This window comes from Hesperophylax consimilis, chromosome 18 (assembly GCF_061612785.1).
Source record: "Hesperophylax consimilis isolate HC1 chromosome 18, BYU_Hcon_1.0, whole genome shotgun sequence".
NCBI classification, from domain to species: domain Eukaryota; kingdom Metazoa; phylum Arthropoda; class Insecta; order Trichoptera; family Limnephilidae; genus Hesperophylax; species Hesperophylax consimilis.
The window spans coordinates 30,588,352-30,605,146 of NC_142853.1; the positions used below are offsets into that span (position 1 = coordinate 30,588,352).

Sequence of the window (16,795 nt, forward strand, 5' to 3'; positions counted from 1 at the left end):
GCTGACTATCGAATACCTATCACCAGTCTTGTGATTGTGGTTCTCCGCCATTCTGCAAAGGACTTGTCTCAATCGTTGTAAGTTTACTGATTTTTACTCTTGTGTTTTGCATTTCTCATTAACTATTAACATATTGGACTCAACCTATCGTGGTTAACGTTCTGGTCATATTTTCCAGTGGGTTTATGTCAGTTCTCGTATAATTGTCATTTGTCAAAATTGTGTTGGTTGCAAACGTCTAAACATCGATATTTAGCGCCCAAGCTTACTTTATTGGTATTCTAGGATCATGTAAGCATATTAAACCGTTTAATTGAATTCTCCGTTTAAAATAATGTCCCGGTTTGATGTTTTTATCGATTTTTCACCCTTTAAAGAAAAGGCGTATCCCTTCAGATACTATCATGTGATCTTCTAAATTCATACAAAATAAATTTTACATTTATTTTTACATTAATTTTAATTTTAATGATAACAAATTGAAAAAAATATTTTTATTCTTAACAAATATCAATCTACTCATATGAATTATGTAAGAATAAGTGTAAATAATATGAATTATGTTGGTATTTGTGATAAAATAAACTTCATAATATTCATTTAAAAATATTTGTTCATTTCTTCTTATTTCTTAATCTACTTTATGTAACAGACCAAACTGCAGTTCATAATTAATACAATGCAAAATAATGCAATGGTGTATTATGGAAAATAAAATATTGATTTTAATAAAACATAAAATTTAAAAAAAATTTCAAAGGAACAATCCAAAAATCTCTGAGAGTAACTTAACAAAATTCCTTCCACAAAACAGAAATAAATTTGGAAGGTTTACACATAAAAAATTCAACATGTGTTTAAATGTAGTCTAAATTGATTCAAATGATTATTTCTCTAAGAGATCTTCCTTTTTCGTAAGTTGCTCCATGTTAATAATTTTAATTTAAATACATATTGAGACATTACAAACAAAAAATCATGTGACAGCTGATATAATACCTGTACACAAGACGTCTAACAGGCGGGGTTCAAATAAATGTGAATTTATTAATTTACAACAGTTTTTCTCTGCCTATCAATGTAATAAGCAAATATTAATTTTCCACTTCTTTTATAATCGAGGGAAATAGGTCATATCGAAATGACGTGTAGTGCTTCACTGAAAATGCTGGGCTTCGTCATATACACTGCGAGGAATTTTAGAGACACCCAGGTTCTCCAAGTGCGTTGGTTAGGAGTAGGCTTGAGAGTGGGTCGGTGGTTTGGAGCCCACATCAGGTGAAGTATTCCCTCATGTTAGAGAGAGTGCAGAAGAAATTTCTGAGATACCTCTACCTAAGGGAGTATGGCTACTACCCGTGGCTCTATCCTACTGACATTCTCTTGGGTATGCCCGGTATGAACCATCTACGGGTCAGAAGAGATGTGCATATTGTATCACACTTCTTCAAAAAATCCGACTATTGTGGAGAGTATTAATCTCTATGTTCCTGATGGTTATCTCCGTCACCGACAGCATAGACTGTTTTATCTCCCGGCCTGCAGGACCAACTTGCCTGCAGGTCATGCTGGTGAGGAGAGCAGTTTTGCTGTTGAACAGAATCAATTCGGATATCGACATATTTAGCTGAAGGTGAAGCTGCCTTTAAAAGGCAAGCTCTATTGATGCTGGTATAGTTGATACACAAGCTTATTTATTATGTAATACCATTTTACAAATGTACTTAAAAACAAATTAAAATGTAATTTTGTAATATTTGAATTACAATTACATTGAAATGAATCATTATGAATGACTAGCTAACGTGTACCCGGGGTTGCTCAGGGTTGAAAATGGTTTGTAGAAAGGTTTTTAGGTTGTGAATTCTAGTGTACCGGAAAGCTGAATGCACTTTTACGGTGGAAATAATATTATAGTAAAAAAAAAAAGTTTACGGGCGTCCTCGACTTCTTAGACTATTCCTTTCACATCATATATTCTCCTTACACCCCTTTCTTCGTTCATCACGTGTGCCACATTTTATCGCACACAAGAATTTGATTTATTTCATAATGCCACGTCTTCCTTGGGCATCCCAGAGTTTGCTACCATTCAATTCATGTAGTATTGTGAAATCCACATTGTTACTATTAAAAAAACTACATTACATCGACTCCTGGCACTAGTAAGAACAAACTTTGAAATTTTCAGCTATATCGGTCGACTGCTTTTCTAGTTTTGCGAGCACAAACATTCGCAGGCTGAATTTTTATATATTAAGATAATTAATATGGTAACTTTCTAATTTTGCTAATTTGAGTATTTATTTTTGTGTTTTGCAGAAATTGTGCATTGAACCACGACACGATGTCACGTAATTTAGCAAAGATTGCGCACGAGGATAAGGAGTCCAGGTTTGGATATGTGTATGCCGTATCCGGTCCTGGTAAGTCAAAATTATTTTTCACCATTTTTTAAAATGAAATTGATTTACTGCTTTATCTGAAGCTTTCTAGACATTGTTATGCAATGGGTGGTAGAATGATAGAAAGTCAGAGTTGTAAATACTCTCAGTATCACCCTGAAAGATCACCATTCCGAAATGAAAAATTGCATGCACTGGCTTTATTCATGTTTGGTAACCGGATCTGAATAGCCAGGTACTTCTCAACCTTTCCCATCTACAAATCCTTATTTTCCCCTCCTTTCAGCATCACAACATTCAGAATCAAAATGTTTCTTGTAATGACTTTCATTGTGCTTGGTGAGCAGATCTGAATAGCCAGGTGCTTCCTAACCTTCCTCCTCCCCATCTTTCAGCCTCACTACATACCCTAATTGGGGATATCGTAGTCCCACTGGCTCCAGACTTGTGCTGCATTCACAATAAAAAATGGATGGTGTTGCACTTACCATTTTCAAAAGCTAAATGTATCACAACATCCACAGCGCCCTTGAGGTGATTTTTCACAAAAAACGGCGCTATACAAATTATCCAAATATTATTGAGGTATATGTCATAAACATACTAATATTACTGCTTTTTCAAAAAAGGTTCAGCTTTACAAAAACACTGTCTTGATTTACAGGTCTCTCTTGTGCTATAATTACAATTTTTTTCTTCTTTTTTCTCGTGTGATAGTCGTTACGGCAGAGAACATGTCCGGATCCGCTATGTACGAGCTGGTGCGTGTAGGATACCATGAACTGGTGGGAGAAATTATCCGACTAGAGGGAGACATGGCCACCATTCAGGTTTGTTCTTCCATATAATTATATTTTTGTACCGTTTGGATTTTCAGATCATTTGAAACCCAGCGAACATGCGGTGGTAAGAAAACTATTTGCGGGAGATATGGGATGCTATGAAAACGGCTGGGATTGATGAGATAACGGTCAATCCCATAAATCATCTACTTTTGTTATTAAACATGATTTGGAGATTATGTGTATATTTTATCTATACCTCATCTCTAATCTTCAAACATAATATCTTGACGTGTTCAATATTGTAACAAGTCATGTGTATATAGAAAGATAATAGGCATTATTATTATGGTTATCTGGAAAAGATCAATTTCGCTCCTTAAAAAAGTTTTGTGATGAAGGAATCATTTTCACATTCGATCTTTCAAAACTCTCTTTCATCTGATCTTCGTTCTCTTGCTCTGTCCTCCGTGTCTCTATTCCAGGATACTTCTGCGGCCTCTGTCCATAGTAGGCCCAGGTAGTGATGTGTACCCGGGAATTTTCCCATATCTAATATAAATTCCCCAAATTTAGAAATTAATATTTTTACCATGAGGTTGTGTCTTGATTTTTTTTTTGATAAAAATGTATTTATATTTAAGGCGATGCCATACGTAGTAATGCAAAATCATGTGTTTTTGGTTTGAAAATTTGGTCGCCTAGAAATATTTCAGATGCTTTAATTAAATACTGCGAGTAGAATAAATCTCGGCCTTTGAAATAATCGACTATTTTTTTGATGAAGTCTTTTTATAAGCCCAGAAAAAAATTATGTATAAGGCCTATGAAAACTGATTTAACCTTTTCCACTCTGACCATTTTTTCTCAGGACCAATTGGCTACTCTGACTAAAAATTAATGTTATATTTTTGATTTAAAAGTGAAATTTTTGGTTCAATATTTTCGTGGCACCCTATCTGGTAATTCGTGTGACCATTATATGTTTGGTACATTTTGCATAAAATAGTTGTTAAATCACATCTTAAGTAACTAAAAGATAATACGTTTGATTTCAATATGTTTTATTTACATAATTTATTTTATTGAGTAGCGATAATTATGTAAAATATGGGAATAATATACAAAGAATCCAATGTAAGTCCTTGTAGAAATTCCTTTGTAATTGTCCTGTACCGCACAGGGGTTGACCGCTGACTACCTGGACCCGATTGGCTTAGGTTTTATGGCTAGTACACGGTTTCTTATTTTGCATTGGTTATATTATTTTAGATTCCGACCCTCATTCAGGAAACAAAAGATAGACCAGCCCACAACACATAAAATAGATAATAAATTTGGCAAACATTCTACACGGTGATTACAAGTTAGAGTTTTGTACATACTATAATTATAACTAGTAATTTACATCTACGACTTATATTACTGGCTTACAACTAATTTTTACAATTATTTAACATCTAAGACTTATATATAAATAACTATGCATAGTATAACAATGTCATATTTTAAGTATATTTATCACAATAAAAAACTCACGATTCGGTCCAATGTCATTATAAATTTATCTTTCTTACTTATTGTATTATTACTAAATCACTATCACTTATAGTTATGTATGATATTTTTCAAAGCATTCTCCCACATAAGTGTTTGGGTTTGTTATCACAATTTTTACAGTGATACCTTGTTCGTTTTCTTTGCCCTCCCTCTATATTAGAACCGCAAACGACGCAATCCCCGTACTTTTTCTGCGCATTAGGCATTAGGTATTACATGTAGATTCACGTGATTTAACCGTTGTTCTGGATCTACCGAATGTCTTCCTTTCCCAGTTTTTACACCTTCTCTATATTTTCCAACCAGTTGAATTATTAGCCTATCCACAAATCGAAGATGACTCATTGGCTTTTCACTGTTTTTAAACTTTTTTTCCTTCTACAATATGTAAGCATTTACCACCGAAACTTCTAAGCCCCCAAAAAAGAGATTGCGCCACCATTTTAATGTTTTTCCTAGGAAGAAGTATAGAAGGTTGTTGCGGAATCTCAATATTCTCTTCATTACTATCTTTACTGAAATAAGCACATCTCTTTCTTTTGGGCGGCGTAATGTCACTTCCACTATCTGTATCACTTGGGTTGTTACCCACTTCTTCACTATCACTTATTATCACATTACCATTGTCATTGCAATAAATATTATTAAATGTAAAAAGGTCCTCATCATCACTACTAGCGATACAATCACATTCCTAATTATAACTGAACTGCGCAGTAAAACTATCATTATTTTCCATAACGGTTAAATAAATATATTTTTTTAAATGCGTAAATTATATAGAAATATAATAGTTCCACAAAACACAAAAATATGGTCACAAAAAGTGGGAGTAATCTCGGAGAACCGTCGTAAAAGCAGTACAACAACTGACTGTTCCGAAAATGTTGGAATAAAACAAGCATTCAGTACGTTAAAATAATGCATCTTTTTTTACAAGAATATATCTAATAAACGGTAAATTTAAATGAATAAATGTTGTTATAGACAACATTTTGCGACCATTCTTTGTACTTATCGGAAATAATAGTTCGTAGAATGTACTTAGGTACATAGAAATTGGTGATTAAACTTATACCTGCACCGGGCCAGACCCTCTGGCCGACGGAGCTGTCTACCAAAATCGTATGGGCCAGAATGTGTGGCCTAAAGAGTGGAAAAGGTTAAAGTTCAAAATCTCCTACTTACGAACCCATTTTCGGTTATGATTTTACAAATCACCATTCACATTTGATGTCGGCTTCATTAGAATGGGTTATTTCTCTGACTCGTTTTTCTATAAGTCGGCTCATATGTGGAATGAGCTACCGGCATCTGTCTTTCCTCCTTCATTTAATCCGGGCCTCTTGAAACTCTTGATCAACGCCGAGAAATTAAAGACCTAGTAAATGCCTTATTAGATAATTTATAATTTTATTGATAGCCCGTACCTGTTACAAAATATTAACTTCAGTTATCTGTCAAGAATTCTTTCTCGATCTCTGGATACATTTTATATTCCTAAAAGAAATGCTAATTATCTTGAACATGTGTTTATAAGAAGAAACTGTAGCACCTTCAATATAAATATTTGGTAATATAATATCTTGTCTACACAGTAACGATAGGGGCAATCTTGTAAGGTGTTATATAATATATTTTTTCTTTACTCCAGGTATACGAGGAAACCTCGGGTGTGACCGTGGGAGACCCCGTCCTGCGTACCGGCAAGCCATTGTCCGTGGAATTGGGCCCCGGTATCCTCGGCAGCATCTTTGATGGCATCCAGCGCCCGCTGAAGGACATCAACGAGTTGACGAACTCCATCTACATTCCCAAGGGAGTGAACGTGCCCGCCCTGTCCAGGACACAGGCTTGGGAGTACAACCCCCTTAACATCCGAGTAAGAGTTTTAATAAATATTATTACTGTTTTGCATCTTTTTTTCATTTCTTGTCCGGTTTCGTCCACCCTGCTGTATTCCCAAGTTATCGGAGTCCCCACATCCCACCCATGGGAGTTATAATGGTATACACTTTTCCGGAAACTCTTGGTTCAAGCGAAAACTGGTGAATCTCCAGTCATATTTGGAGACGATTTTGTGGTATAAATTTTTTTGATTTAAGTTTTCATTTTTAAGACGAATTGGAAAAGACCTTCTTTTTATGTCTTTACTTCTTTGGTTGCTGAAAAAAAAAAGAAAACCAAAATGCAAAGATCCAAAAAAATAAAGTAAGTTTTCTTGAGTTCTTTATGTGATGTAAATTCACTAGTTTTCTGCTTGTACTACCAGTTTCCGAAGCACAATTATTTGCAGATGCATCACTCCCGTATAGGAGAGGTTCCGAGTTCCAGTCTCGGTCGCAACCCAATCTTTCTATTTTCATATTCATTAAAAATATAAATATTTTTTTCAATAATTGTTTTATTTGTTTATTAACATCATGTTCCTATAGAATTTCATTATAAATTTGTGTGTTTGTATTTCAGGTGGGATCCCACATCACCGGAGGAGACTTGTACGGTGTCGTCCACGAGAACACCCTCGTCAAGCACAAGATGATCATGCCCCCCAAGGCCAAGGGAACCGTAACCTACATGGCCGCTCCCGGAAACTACACCGTTGATGTAAGTTCTCCAAATAACTGCCTACTCGCTATTCATTACATAATCTTTTTTATATGTCAATACCGCACTAGAGTTCCAACTGCTCGCAACCCTGCTTGATTGGTACAATTGCAGTTCCATACTGCAGCCTTCGGGGTGAAGTTTGTCCGGTTAATAGCCAACCTCCGATAGGAGAGAGCACCAAATAAGACGACTTTAATGCCGCAATTGCTATCGCCGCCTGGATATTAATGCCGTGAACGAAATCTATATGCAGCTATCCTGCTCGATTTCGCTTTGTTCATAGCTATAGATAAAGTTAAATCGACTTATGGGTTAAGGGTTAATGGGTTACTTAAGTTTATAAAAATGTTGCGTGTTTTTAAAAGTTCATATTTTTATGTATTTAAAATTAAAATAGAAAATAAAACATTTTTTAACTTATTTCCACTTGTTTATTTTACCAGTACCGGTTTCGTCCTATTATGGACATCTTCAGGCTTTAAAATTATTCATTTGACATGTGCTACCCAATCATTATTATTTCACAGGTTCTGACAGCCAATGTCTTCAAGCACAGACGCATAAGCTATTTTTCTTAACCTTTTCACCGAGTTCTTGATGTACATAAAATATCACTCTTACGCGGCAATCATAACTCATTTTTTAAAACTGTTGTATTAACTCTCGTATTTCTTTACAGATTTATGAATTAACTATCTTAAAAAGTTTATTAATTCTTCTGAATTATTTGGAGACACAAAATAAAAAACGCGCAGGACATGACTATAATATTTATTTCTTCGTATATACACGGTGTCCGGAAACTCGTAGTACAAGCGGGAAACTGGAGAATCTACACCTCATGGGGAACCCAAAAAAACATAAAGTTTTTTGATTTGAGCATTTTCAAAAAAAAAAAAACCAAAAAAATATATTTTTCGGCTATTTTAGGGTTAAAGTTTTTTCTGGTGTTTAGGGTTGAATAACAGATGTTTTAACCCTGCAGAGCAGAAATATTTTATGATTACACCGGGTTAAATGAAGGGTGATTTCAAAATAATGCTTCAAATCCGAGTTTCTTCATTTGTTTTACTTTCAAATAGTTTTAATTAGTTGGGTACTTTGATCTTCAGTAATAATTTATAAGAATTTGATTAAAAAAAAAAAAAAAAAAATCAACTTCAAACTCGATTTACTCGATAACGAAAGCTCAAATAAAAAAAAAATATACTACAAAATCGACTCCAAATGTGATGTAGATTCACCAGTTTCCCGCTTGTACTACGAGTTTCCGGACACCCTGTATATATGCGTGTAGAGGCATTTGAGAGCCACTAGTAAAGATAAAGACATGATATTTTGGCATTCTTCGAATACATATTAGACAATATTAGAAATTAGGTGATAAAATAATAGATTAGGTTTTTTTCATTTTCTTCAATGCCCTCTTTTGTCATGGAACCCAATTTTATTTACTGATTGGTTTGTGACTAATTGATTTCAGGAAGTGATCCTGGAGACGGAGTTTGATGGCCAGAAGAACAAGTACACGATGCTGCAGGTGTGGCCCGTCAGGCAGCCCCGTCCCTGCTCTGAGAAGCTCCCCGCCAACCACCCTCTACTCACCGGACAGAGGGTGCTCGATTCTCTGTTCCCGTAAGTTACCCTCTTGAACAGTTCTATATCTGTGCTGAATCAATTGACTGCCGATGAGAAGACGAAGAACCGCCTTAAATTATGTATTGTAGAGAAAATCTGCCTATTCATATCATAGAATAAAATACACTTACATATTTCTATTTTCACATGGGGAAATACTTTCCGCAGCTTACCATGTAAAAAAATAAGTTAAAACATTGTTGATTATTAAATTTTACCCAAAAAAAGGTTTTTCCAGTACTGTTTTTGAATGCTTCTTTTCGCTAACCGATGAACTGTTTTTAAGTATTGAGTTATTGCATCAATCTTTAGACCCGCTGTGACTTTAGTATGAACATTAAAGTTGTTTGAAGATCTTCAATAATATTCATGAAATGTTTATTTTATTTCCAGCTGTGTCCAGGGAGGTACCACCGCCATTCCCGGAGCTTTCGGTTGCGGAAAAACTGTCATCTCCCAATCGCTGTCCAAGTACTCCAACTCTGATGTCATTGTCTACGTAGGGTGCGGAGAAAGAGGTGACTTCTAATTTCATCCTTGATATTCATCCAAAAAGTTGCCACCGTAGATAATAGAAACAATGAACCATTATCAGCATGAAGCCACACAATCCTCCCTCCTACAACATGGGACTCTTCAAGACCCATGTTCACTCCTTCCTCTCCACAAAAAGACCCTCCACACAGCATCCCCAAAGAGGGAAATTATTTTCTTCAGGGCCTCCTGTGTGGAGTTAATATAAAAAAAATTAAAAAAAACACACAAAACATCACCAATGTCATTCGCCCACACTCGTGCTTATTGCATCTACACCCAGTGACTCCCACATGCACAGCATACTCATAACTTTCACAGGTCTCACTGCTTTGATAGTCTGTGCAGTTTGATTGTAGCTCGGCGATAGTCGTAATGCTTCCATCCCATATTCTCCCTTTGCTTCTATGGTCACCACTGTGTTTTATAGATATTATAAACAAAGTCCCATCTTTATTTTCCCCGGTTCAATATCTACATAGATAAGAAGTAAACATAGCTGTGTAATAATATACATAGACCTTGGTAATCTGAAATCACTGACTGTAAAATTGGTCAATGAATACCTAACCTCTTGTATAGCATACTGTTGTTCCCTTGAATTGTTTATTATCTAGGGAAATTTTTCGGGGAATTTAACCCAACATGGTTAAATGTCAAATGGAATGTTTTTAATACAAATATTGATTTATCTAATTTGATACAGTAAAATTATGCTCATATTATTTTTTTTTATTTGATGTAACTTTGAGATGATTAAATAACGAAACAGTTTTGGATTAGAATGGTAATATTAATAATGATGTGTGTCTGTGTGTTACAGGTAACGAGATGGCTGAAGTATTGGGAGACTTCCCACAGCTGTCGGTGGAGATTGACGGCAAGACAGAGTCCATCATGAAGCGTACCGCACTGGTCGCCAACACCTCCAACATGCCCGTGGCTGCTCGTGAGGCTTCCATCTACACCGGTAAGAACACACATTGATATATATGGCTTCCGGAAACTCGTAGTACAAGTGGGATCCGGTGGATCAACATCACAAAGAGAATCCAAAAAAAAAAATTTCTTTCTTTCATTATTTCTTTGAAATATTTCTTTCATTATTGTATATTGTAGAAACGGGCTGTCCATTTAATAGATTCCCCTATTTCAACAAATCGATTGCAATCTTTAGAGCAAAGGCGTCAGATGGGAATGCTGTCCTTGTGCTGCCAGTATTTCAATAGAAGATGCTCCGAGGAACTAGTGTCATCGATCCCTTCCGCACCAGTGCATAGTCGGAGCGCCCGACATTTGTTCACTGTTGACAATTGTCACATGAGAATGGGTCGTTTCTACAACCCGATCTTGAGTTCAACAACTTGGCAATAGAAAGATTTGCCGGCTTCTGTATTTCCTCACATGGGTCTCTTCTAGACCCATGTTCACTGCTACCGCTTCTTAAAAAAGAACCTCCACACAGCATCCACAAAGATGATATAGGCCCTGCTGGAAATTATTTTCTTCAGGGCTTCCTGTGTGGAGATAATGTAAAAAAAGGGCATCGCTGGAAAACAAAATTTGAATTTTGTCTGTAGGTAAAATTATTTTATTAACCTCACAACCATGAATTAAACCATTAAAAACAACTAATTATACAATTTTAATCCCACAGGAATCACCCTCTCCGAGTACTTCCGTGACATGGGTTACAACGTGTCCATGATGGCCGATTCCACCTCCCGTTGGGCCGAAGCTCTTCGTGAGATCTCAGGTCGTCTGGCTGAGATGCCCGCCGACTCCGGCTACCCCGCCTACCTGGGAGCCCGTCTGGCCTCCTTCTACGAGAGGGCCGGCAGAGTCAAGTGCCTGGGTAACCCAGACCGTGAAGGTAAGACGCTGTTTTTACATTTGGATTCATGTTAATGAGATATTTAGTTATTTAACCTAAACTGTTAAAAATCAAACCTCTGTCTTCTGCTTCGTAAAAACTTTGATTTTTCATATACGGGAAATATTGTAATTTGAGTCTTTGCCTCAAAGTTTTTATTCAAAATCAACAGACTACAACTCTCGTGGGCACACTCCAGTCAAATTCCATACAATATTAGAATTTCCAAAATCGTTTCGCAAGTATTCTTTTATTAATGAAAACCTTACGTATCCAAAAATACATGCAACATGGACAGTATGTATTCTCTTACCGTCCACTATACAAATATGTTAATATAAAATAAATGATTTAATTGACAGGTTCCGTGTCCATTGTGGGAGCTGTGTCCCCGCCCGGTGGTGACTTCTCCGATCCCGTCACCTCCGCCACCCTCGGTATCGTACAAGTGTTCTGGGGTCTCGACAAGAAACTGGCCCAGAGGAAGCACTTCCCCTCCATCAACTGGCTCATCTCCTACAGGTTTGTCACCTTGCATATTATTATCTAAAGCAGAGGCTCCCAACCTTACTTGGCTCACCTCCCACTTTCACAGTTAAAATTACATGTTTTGAAATATCGCTATCGACTGGTTGGTAGCGTGATAATTATGCAGGTTCGATCCTCCACTAGTCTACTCCACAATCATTGCACGTCACATTTTCCCCATATAATGATGGAAGTGGGTGAAATCCATCAATAATACCTAATCACTAATTGAACGGTTCATATGCAAGATTCTTGCAATGGTGTACCTATTTGATGGAAATTTTAATTCATTAAGAAAATGTATTCCTTTATCCGCTATTTCTGCCCTTCACCGCCTCCTTGTAGCCTTCCGTCGTCCCCCGTTTGCCCTCGAGACCACCACCGCTACCCTGGATCTTAACAAAGTTAAATCTTACTAAAGTAAAAACACCCAGTCAAGTTGTTGTGATAAATAAACTGGTGACAAAATGTTCCCCTGTACCTTTTAAATTTCATTGCCTTGGACATTGAAATCAAATGGCCTCTCTTATCTTAAAATTTTTGGCAAAATACTCTTGAACTTTTCTTTTTTAGATGTCGATGTGCTAATTGATGTTTTGCGGGACTTAATCACCTTAACATGTATTTTTTTCAGTAAATACATGCGTGCGCTTGATGACTTCTATGACAAGAACTTCCAGGAATTCGTGCCCCTTAGGACCAAGGTAAGAAATCTATCACTTGAACTCGTACCTATATTACGTGAATAAATCGGTGACCGGGTATCTCATCAAAATGACAGTTCAACAACACACCTACAAAAAGTGATATAAAGACATGAAAAGTGATGAAACAAAAAATCTAAACTAGTTTTTGTTTCATCACTTTTAATGACTCTATATCACTTTTTAAAGGTGTGTTTAATTGTCATTTTGATGAAATATCATGGAACCATGATGGTCGACAAAACACATTCAATGTTGTGAAATTAAATTTTAGGACGTACATAGTATCCCCTTAGTGAATACAGAATTAAGTGCATATCTACTTGTTTATGTGAACTTTCAACCTTAGCTGCTATTGTTATAATAGTTGTTCATATTTATTCCCAATTGAATTGTATTTACCCAACCTAATTGAAGGTTGTTAATCGAGTCTGTATAACCGGTTTTGATTACAATTGATGGACGAATGAATGATTCCTACCAAATAAGTGACTCTTGTGTTTGTTTGTATATCAGGTCAAGGAGATCCTTCAGGAGGAAGAGGACCTGTCAGAAATTGTCCAGCTCGTCGGTAAGGCTTCCCTGGCTGAGACAGACAAAATCACACTTGAGGTTGCCAAGCTCCTCAAGGACGATTTCCTGCAACAAAACAGGTATATATTATCACACCACTATCGTTTCACTGTCCGAACATGGGCTCTCAAGTGTTATTCGCTTAATCCTTGAAATCTCAACCTATATGTTATAGATAATAGAAACAATTGAAATGGGTCATGAATAAGGTTGTATGTAAGTGGTTAGTTTCATCGGGACGGGTATAAGATGGTTGCACGCCACCCCTCACCCCGGTATCCATGACCTCTCTAGGCTGCTCATAGTCAGCACGGCCGCGGAAAAGGTTCCTTAGTAAACAGTGTTGCTGCATTGTGCAGATTCAAATCGAGACGTTAGAGGTTTAGTCGGGATATTTTAGGTTTTGTGGAGACATTTATGGCAACCCTAGTCATAAATAGGTGATAGTCGGCACACTTCCATGCCATAATATCTCTCTTTATTTGTATTAATATGGGGGTGTCCAAATGAATGGTCTCCAAAATATGAGATGGGAGCACAATATTGCAACATTTTATTGACAGTCATTGTAACACTCCTTAAAAGACTGAGTTTTATACTCCAGAAGAAAGACATTCCCAGATGTTTTGTCTTACGCTTTCTCTGTAGCCAAAATTAAAAAAGGAAACTTATTAATTATATTTTATGAATTTAATTATGGCTTTTCAAATTGTTGTCTTATTAATTGTTTGCCATTTATCTTCCAGTTACTCCACCTACGATCGTTTCTGCCCCTTCTACAAGACCGTGGGCATGCTGCGCAACATGATTGCCTTCTACGACATGTCCCGTCACGCCGTGGAGTCCACCGCGCAGTCGGAGAACAAGATCACGTGGAACGTCATCCGAGACTCTATGGGCAACATCCTGTACCAGCTCAGTTCCATGAAGTTCAAGGTTTGTTACATTTGAAACCATTGGGAATACTTAACAATAATATTATAACTTGATGCATCATAAGGTAGCCTTAAAACCAAACTAAATATCAGGATAAAATACGATGAAACTCTCTTGTATAAACCTTATATGTGGGATAAATTGGACCATTTCTTAAATTTCCATCTTCAAAGGTCCTAAAGAATTTCGTATGAAAACTTCTTACATGGGAACCTTATATGTAAATGGGTTCCTCTGTAATATTTTGAATGCAAATTGCGATTTCACCCGGGTGACAGTGGGACTAAGGTATCCCCAATTTGCCTGGCTATTCAATTTTGGTCACCAAATATTGCTAAAGCCATTTCAAGCAATATTCCAATTCTAATTAGTCCTCACTCGCCAGGGCGATACGGAATGTATCTTCCACTCTGAAGAAGTGTTGATCGCATTAGTGTAGACTTTTGTTTAATACCTTTATGTATTATCTGATTGGTTCCATGGCAATTCAATCACCTTTGAAAAGTAATTTTAATTTGCTAAGAGTGATTATAGAAAAAAAGGCCTGTAATCCTAACCTCACATAACCAATTTTTCTTTTAATATGTATATCACTTTTTTAATAGTGTGTCGAATAGCCACTCTCCTGAGTTGACCGGTTGTGTATTTCCTCTTCTGTGTTCAATAGTAGGCAGTACTGCCTTGAAACACGCACGAGTTTGTTACGCCAATTCTCTTTCTAAACTCTAGCACTGCCTTCTATTGAACACGGAAAAGGAAATATGCTGCCCGGTTACTTATCTAATTATTACCTTCAGCTAACACTTTAAAGAGAACATTCAATGATGAAACCCGACAGCTGTCATCTTATTATAAACCTCCATTAATAACAAGTTGGCAAGCAACGGCTATTGAAGTTTCGCCCACCTTTTGGCGACATACACTGTGCTGCGACTTATTGTTGCATGTACTAATGTGTGTGTTGTGTTTTGTGATTTCAGGACCCCGTGAAGGACGGAGAAGCTAAGATCAAGGCTGACTTTGAGCAGCTGCACGAAGACATGCAGCAAGCTTTCCGCAACTTGGAAGACTAGACTATGCACTTAGTCCTACGGCTTTGTAATATATTATCTTATCCTTTTGAATCCGTGCCTCGCTTTAAGCCACTCCATCCTATCGCATACACTACACCGGACAGTTGACGGGGTTGCCTTAACGAGGCATCTAACTTGTGCCGTTTATTTGATTGCATAAACGTTTGTTCATCATTCATGTTGTTGTTGTTAAAGGTTATCGATTGAATAATTATATTTATCCTAGTACTAATTTACCAGAATGAAACTAAAAGTATTATTGTATATTTTGTAAGGTGCATGCGACTCCATCAAACAACTTTCAGTGCTTTATTTTAATTTATAAAATATTTGTAGCTTTCTATTGTATGTGATGTAGTGTGAATTTCCTGTTTGTCGTTCACATTGGGATGTACGCAGAGAGAAGGTACGCAGTAATAACATCGTAGGCCCCGGGTTGCAGTGATTGAAGCCCGGGTTGGAATGTGTGTTGGGATTATATTGTAAAACATATTATTTGCTTGAACGTTTTGACAAGTAAATTGAGACAATACCTATGTGTTATTTGAATAAAGTAGCAGCTTATGTATTATATTAAATGCAATATTTACTAACTCACTTTCCTTGTGAATATTTGTCCCCCGTTGCATTCCAGATGATTATACTAAGTATTTATACACCTTGGGAAAACATTTATACTATTTTATTGTATACATATTTTGATTTGGTTAGCAGTAGAGATTCGTGGGTAAATCCAATACAGACAGCCCCGAGTCGTAGCCCAGAGAGTACATGCTTGGATTATTTTATTAAAATATTTTAGCTGTACTTATTTTCGTGTTCAAAATAAATATCTACAAATACATAAATTATAACGTCCGATGTACAAAGTCTGTACGTCTGGTAATCTATAAAATCATTTCTTTTGTATAATATACACTCCCTTACTTCTTAGAATTTATTGACGTTAAGATATTTCATATAATATTTTCCTTTGTTTTAAATGTACAGGCCTACATTTAAATGATATTCTAGATGTCAGAATAAACATATATAATTGTATAAATAGTTCATAGATTGTTTGAAAAAAGTAATACTGTTAAAATGTTCAATAAATACAGTATGTTCATTAATTGTGTTGTGGTTTTTCACCAACAATAAATACTCCACTTCCTATTCCTAAACATTATTTTCATATAATTCATCCTGAATCGGATTGAAGAAAAAGTAAACTAACCTGAGCAAATTCTGCATTGGCCATTTGATGATGTGGAAACTATCACTGCTGCGGCAATTACATATAGCATGTTTAATTATTTCCTTGTGCACTAAAGAAATGTGACCAAAAAAACGGTGCTAAAGAAGATGGTGGATGGTGACTATGATGACTATGACGGATGAGGCCAACGTGTGATCACTGTTGGAGAGCACAGAAATATATTTATAAAAGTTGTACATGGTTGGTTTGGATGACTAAGACTAAAAGAAGATTCGACTTAATTCTACAACATATAATACAATATTTCAAAAGAATAATGTATAATTATTTAGTGTTTAGCATAAATGCACCTTTTATATTTAAGGTACTACATAAAGTACA

The 16,795-nt window shown here is 36.2% G+C and overlaps 1 protein-coding gene across 1 annotated transcript; it reads left to right on the forward strand.

The window, feature by feature from the left end:
- Positions 1 to 16,307, forward strand: LOC149415644 (V-type proton ATPase catalytic subunit A). Its single transcript, XM_089642793.1, has 14 exons — positions 1 to 77; positions 2,323 to 2,426; positions 3,123 to 3,235; positions 6,402 to 6,629; positions 7,217 to 7,354; positions 8,841 to 8,992; positions 9,389 to 9,513; positions 10,353 to 10,499; positions 11,187 to 11,402; positions 11,765 to 11,924; positions 12,565 to 12,634; positions 13,151 to 13,287; positions 13,954 to 14,143; positions 15,124 to 16,307. The coding sequence occupies exons 2-14, from the start codon at positions 2,348 to 2,350 to the stop codon at positions 15,214 to 15,216; spliced, it is 1,848 nt and encodes a 615-aa protein (XP_089498919.1). The 5' UTR covers positions 1 to 77; positions 2,323 to 2,347; the 3' UTR covers positions 15,217 to 16,307.
- The last annotated feature ends 488 nt before the right edge of the window (positions 16,308 to 16,795 follow it).

Bases quoted from the DNA above. Each gene is read 5' to 3' on its own strand.
- LOC149415644 (XM_089642793.1), top strand. From the start codon at position 2,348: ATGTCACGTAATTTAGCAAAGATTGCGCACGAGGATAAGGAGTCCAGG. The intron at 2,427-3,122 runs GTAAGTCAAAAT...CTCGTGTGATAG, and splicing joins GTATGCCGTATCCGGTCCTG to TCGTTACGGCAGAGAACATG. The intron at 11,925-12,564 runs GTTTGTCACCTT...TATTTTTTTCAG, and splicing joins AACTGGCTCATCTCCTACAG to TAAATACATGCGTGCGCTTG.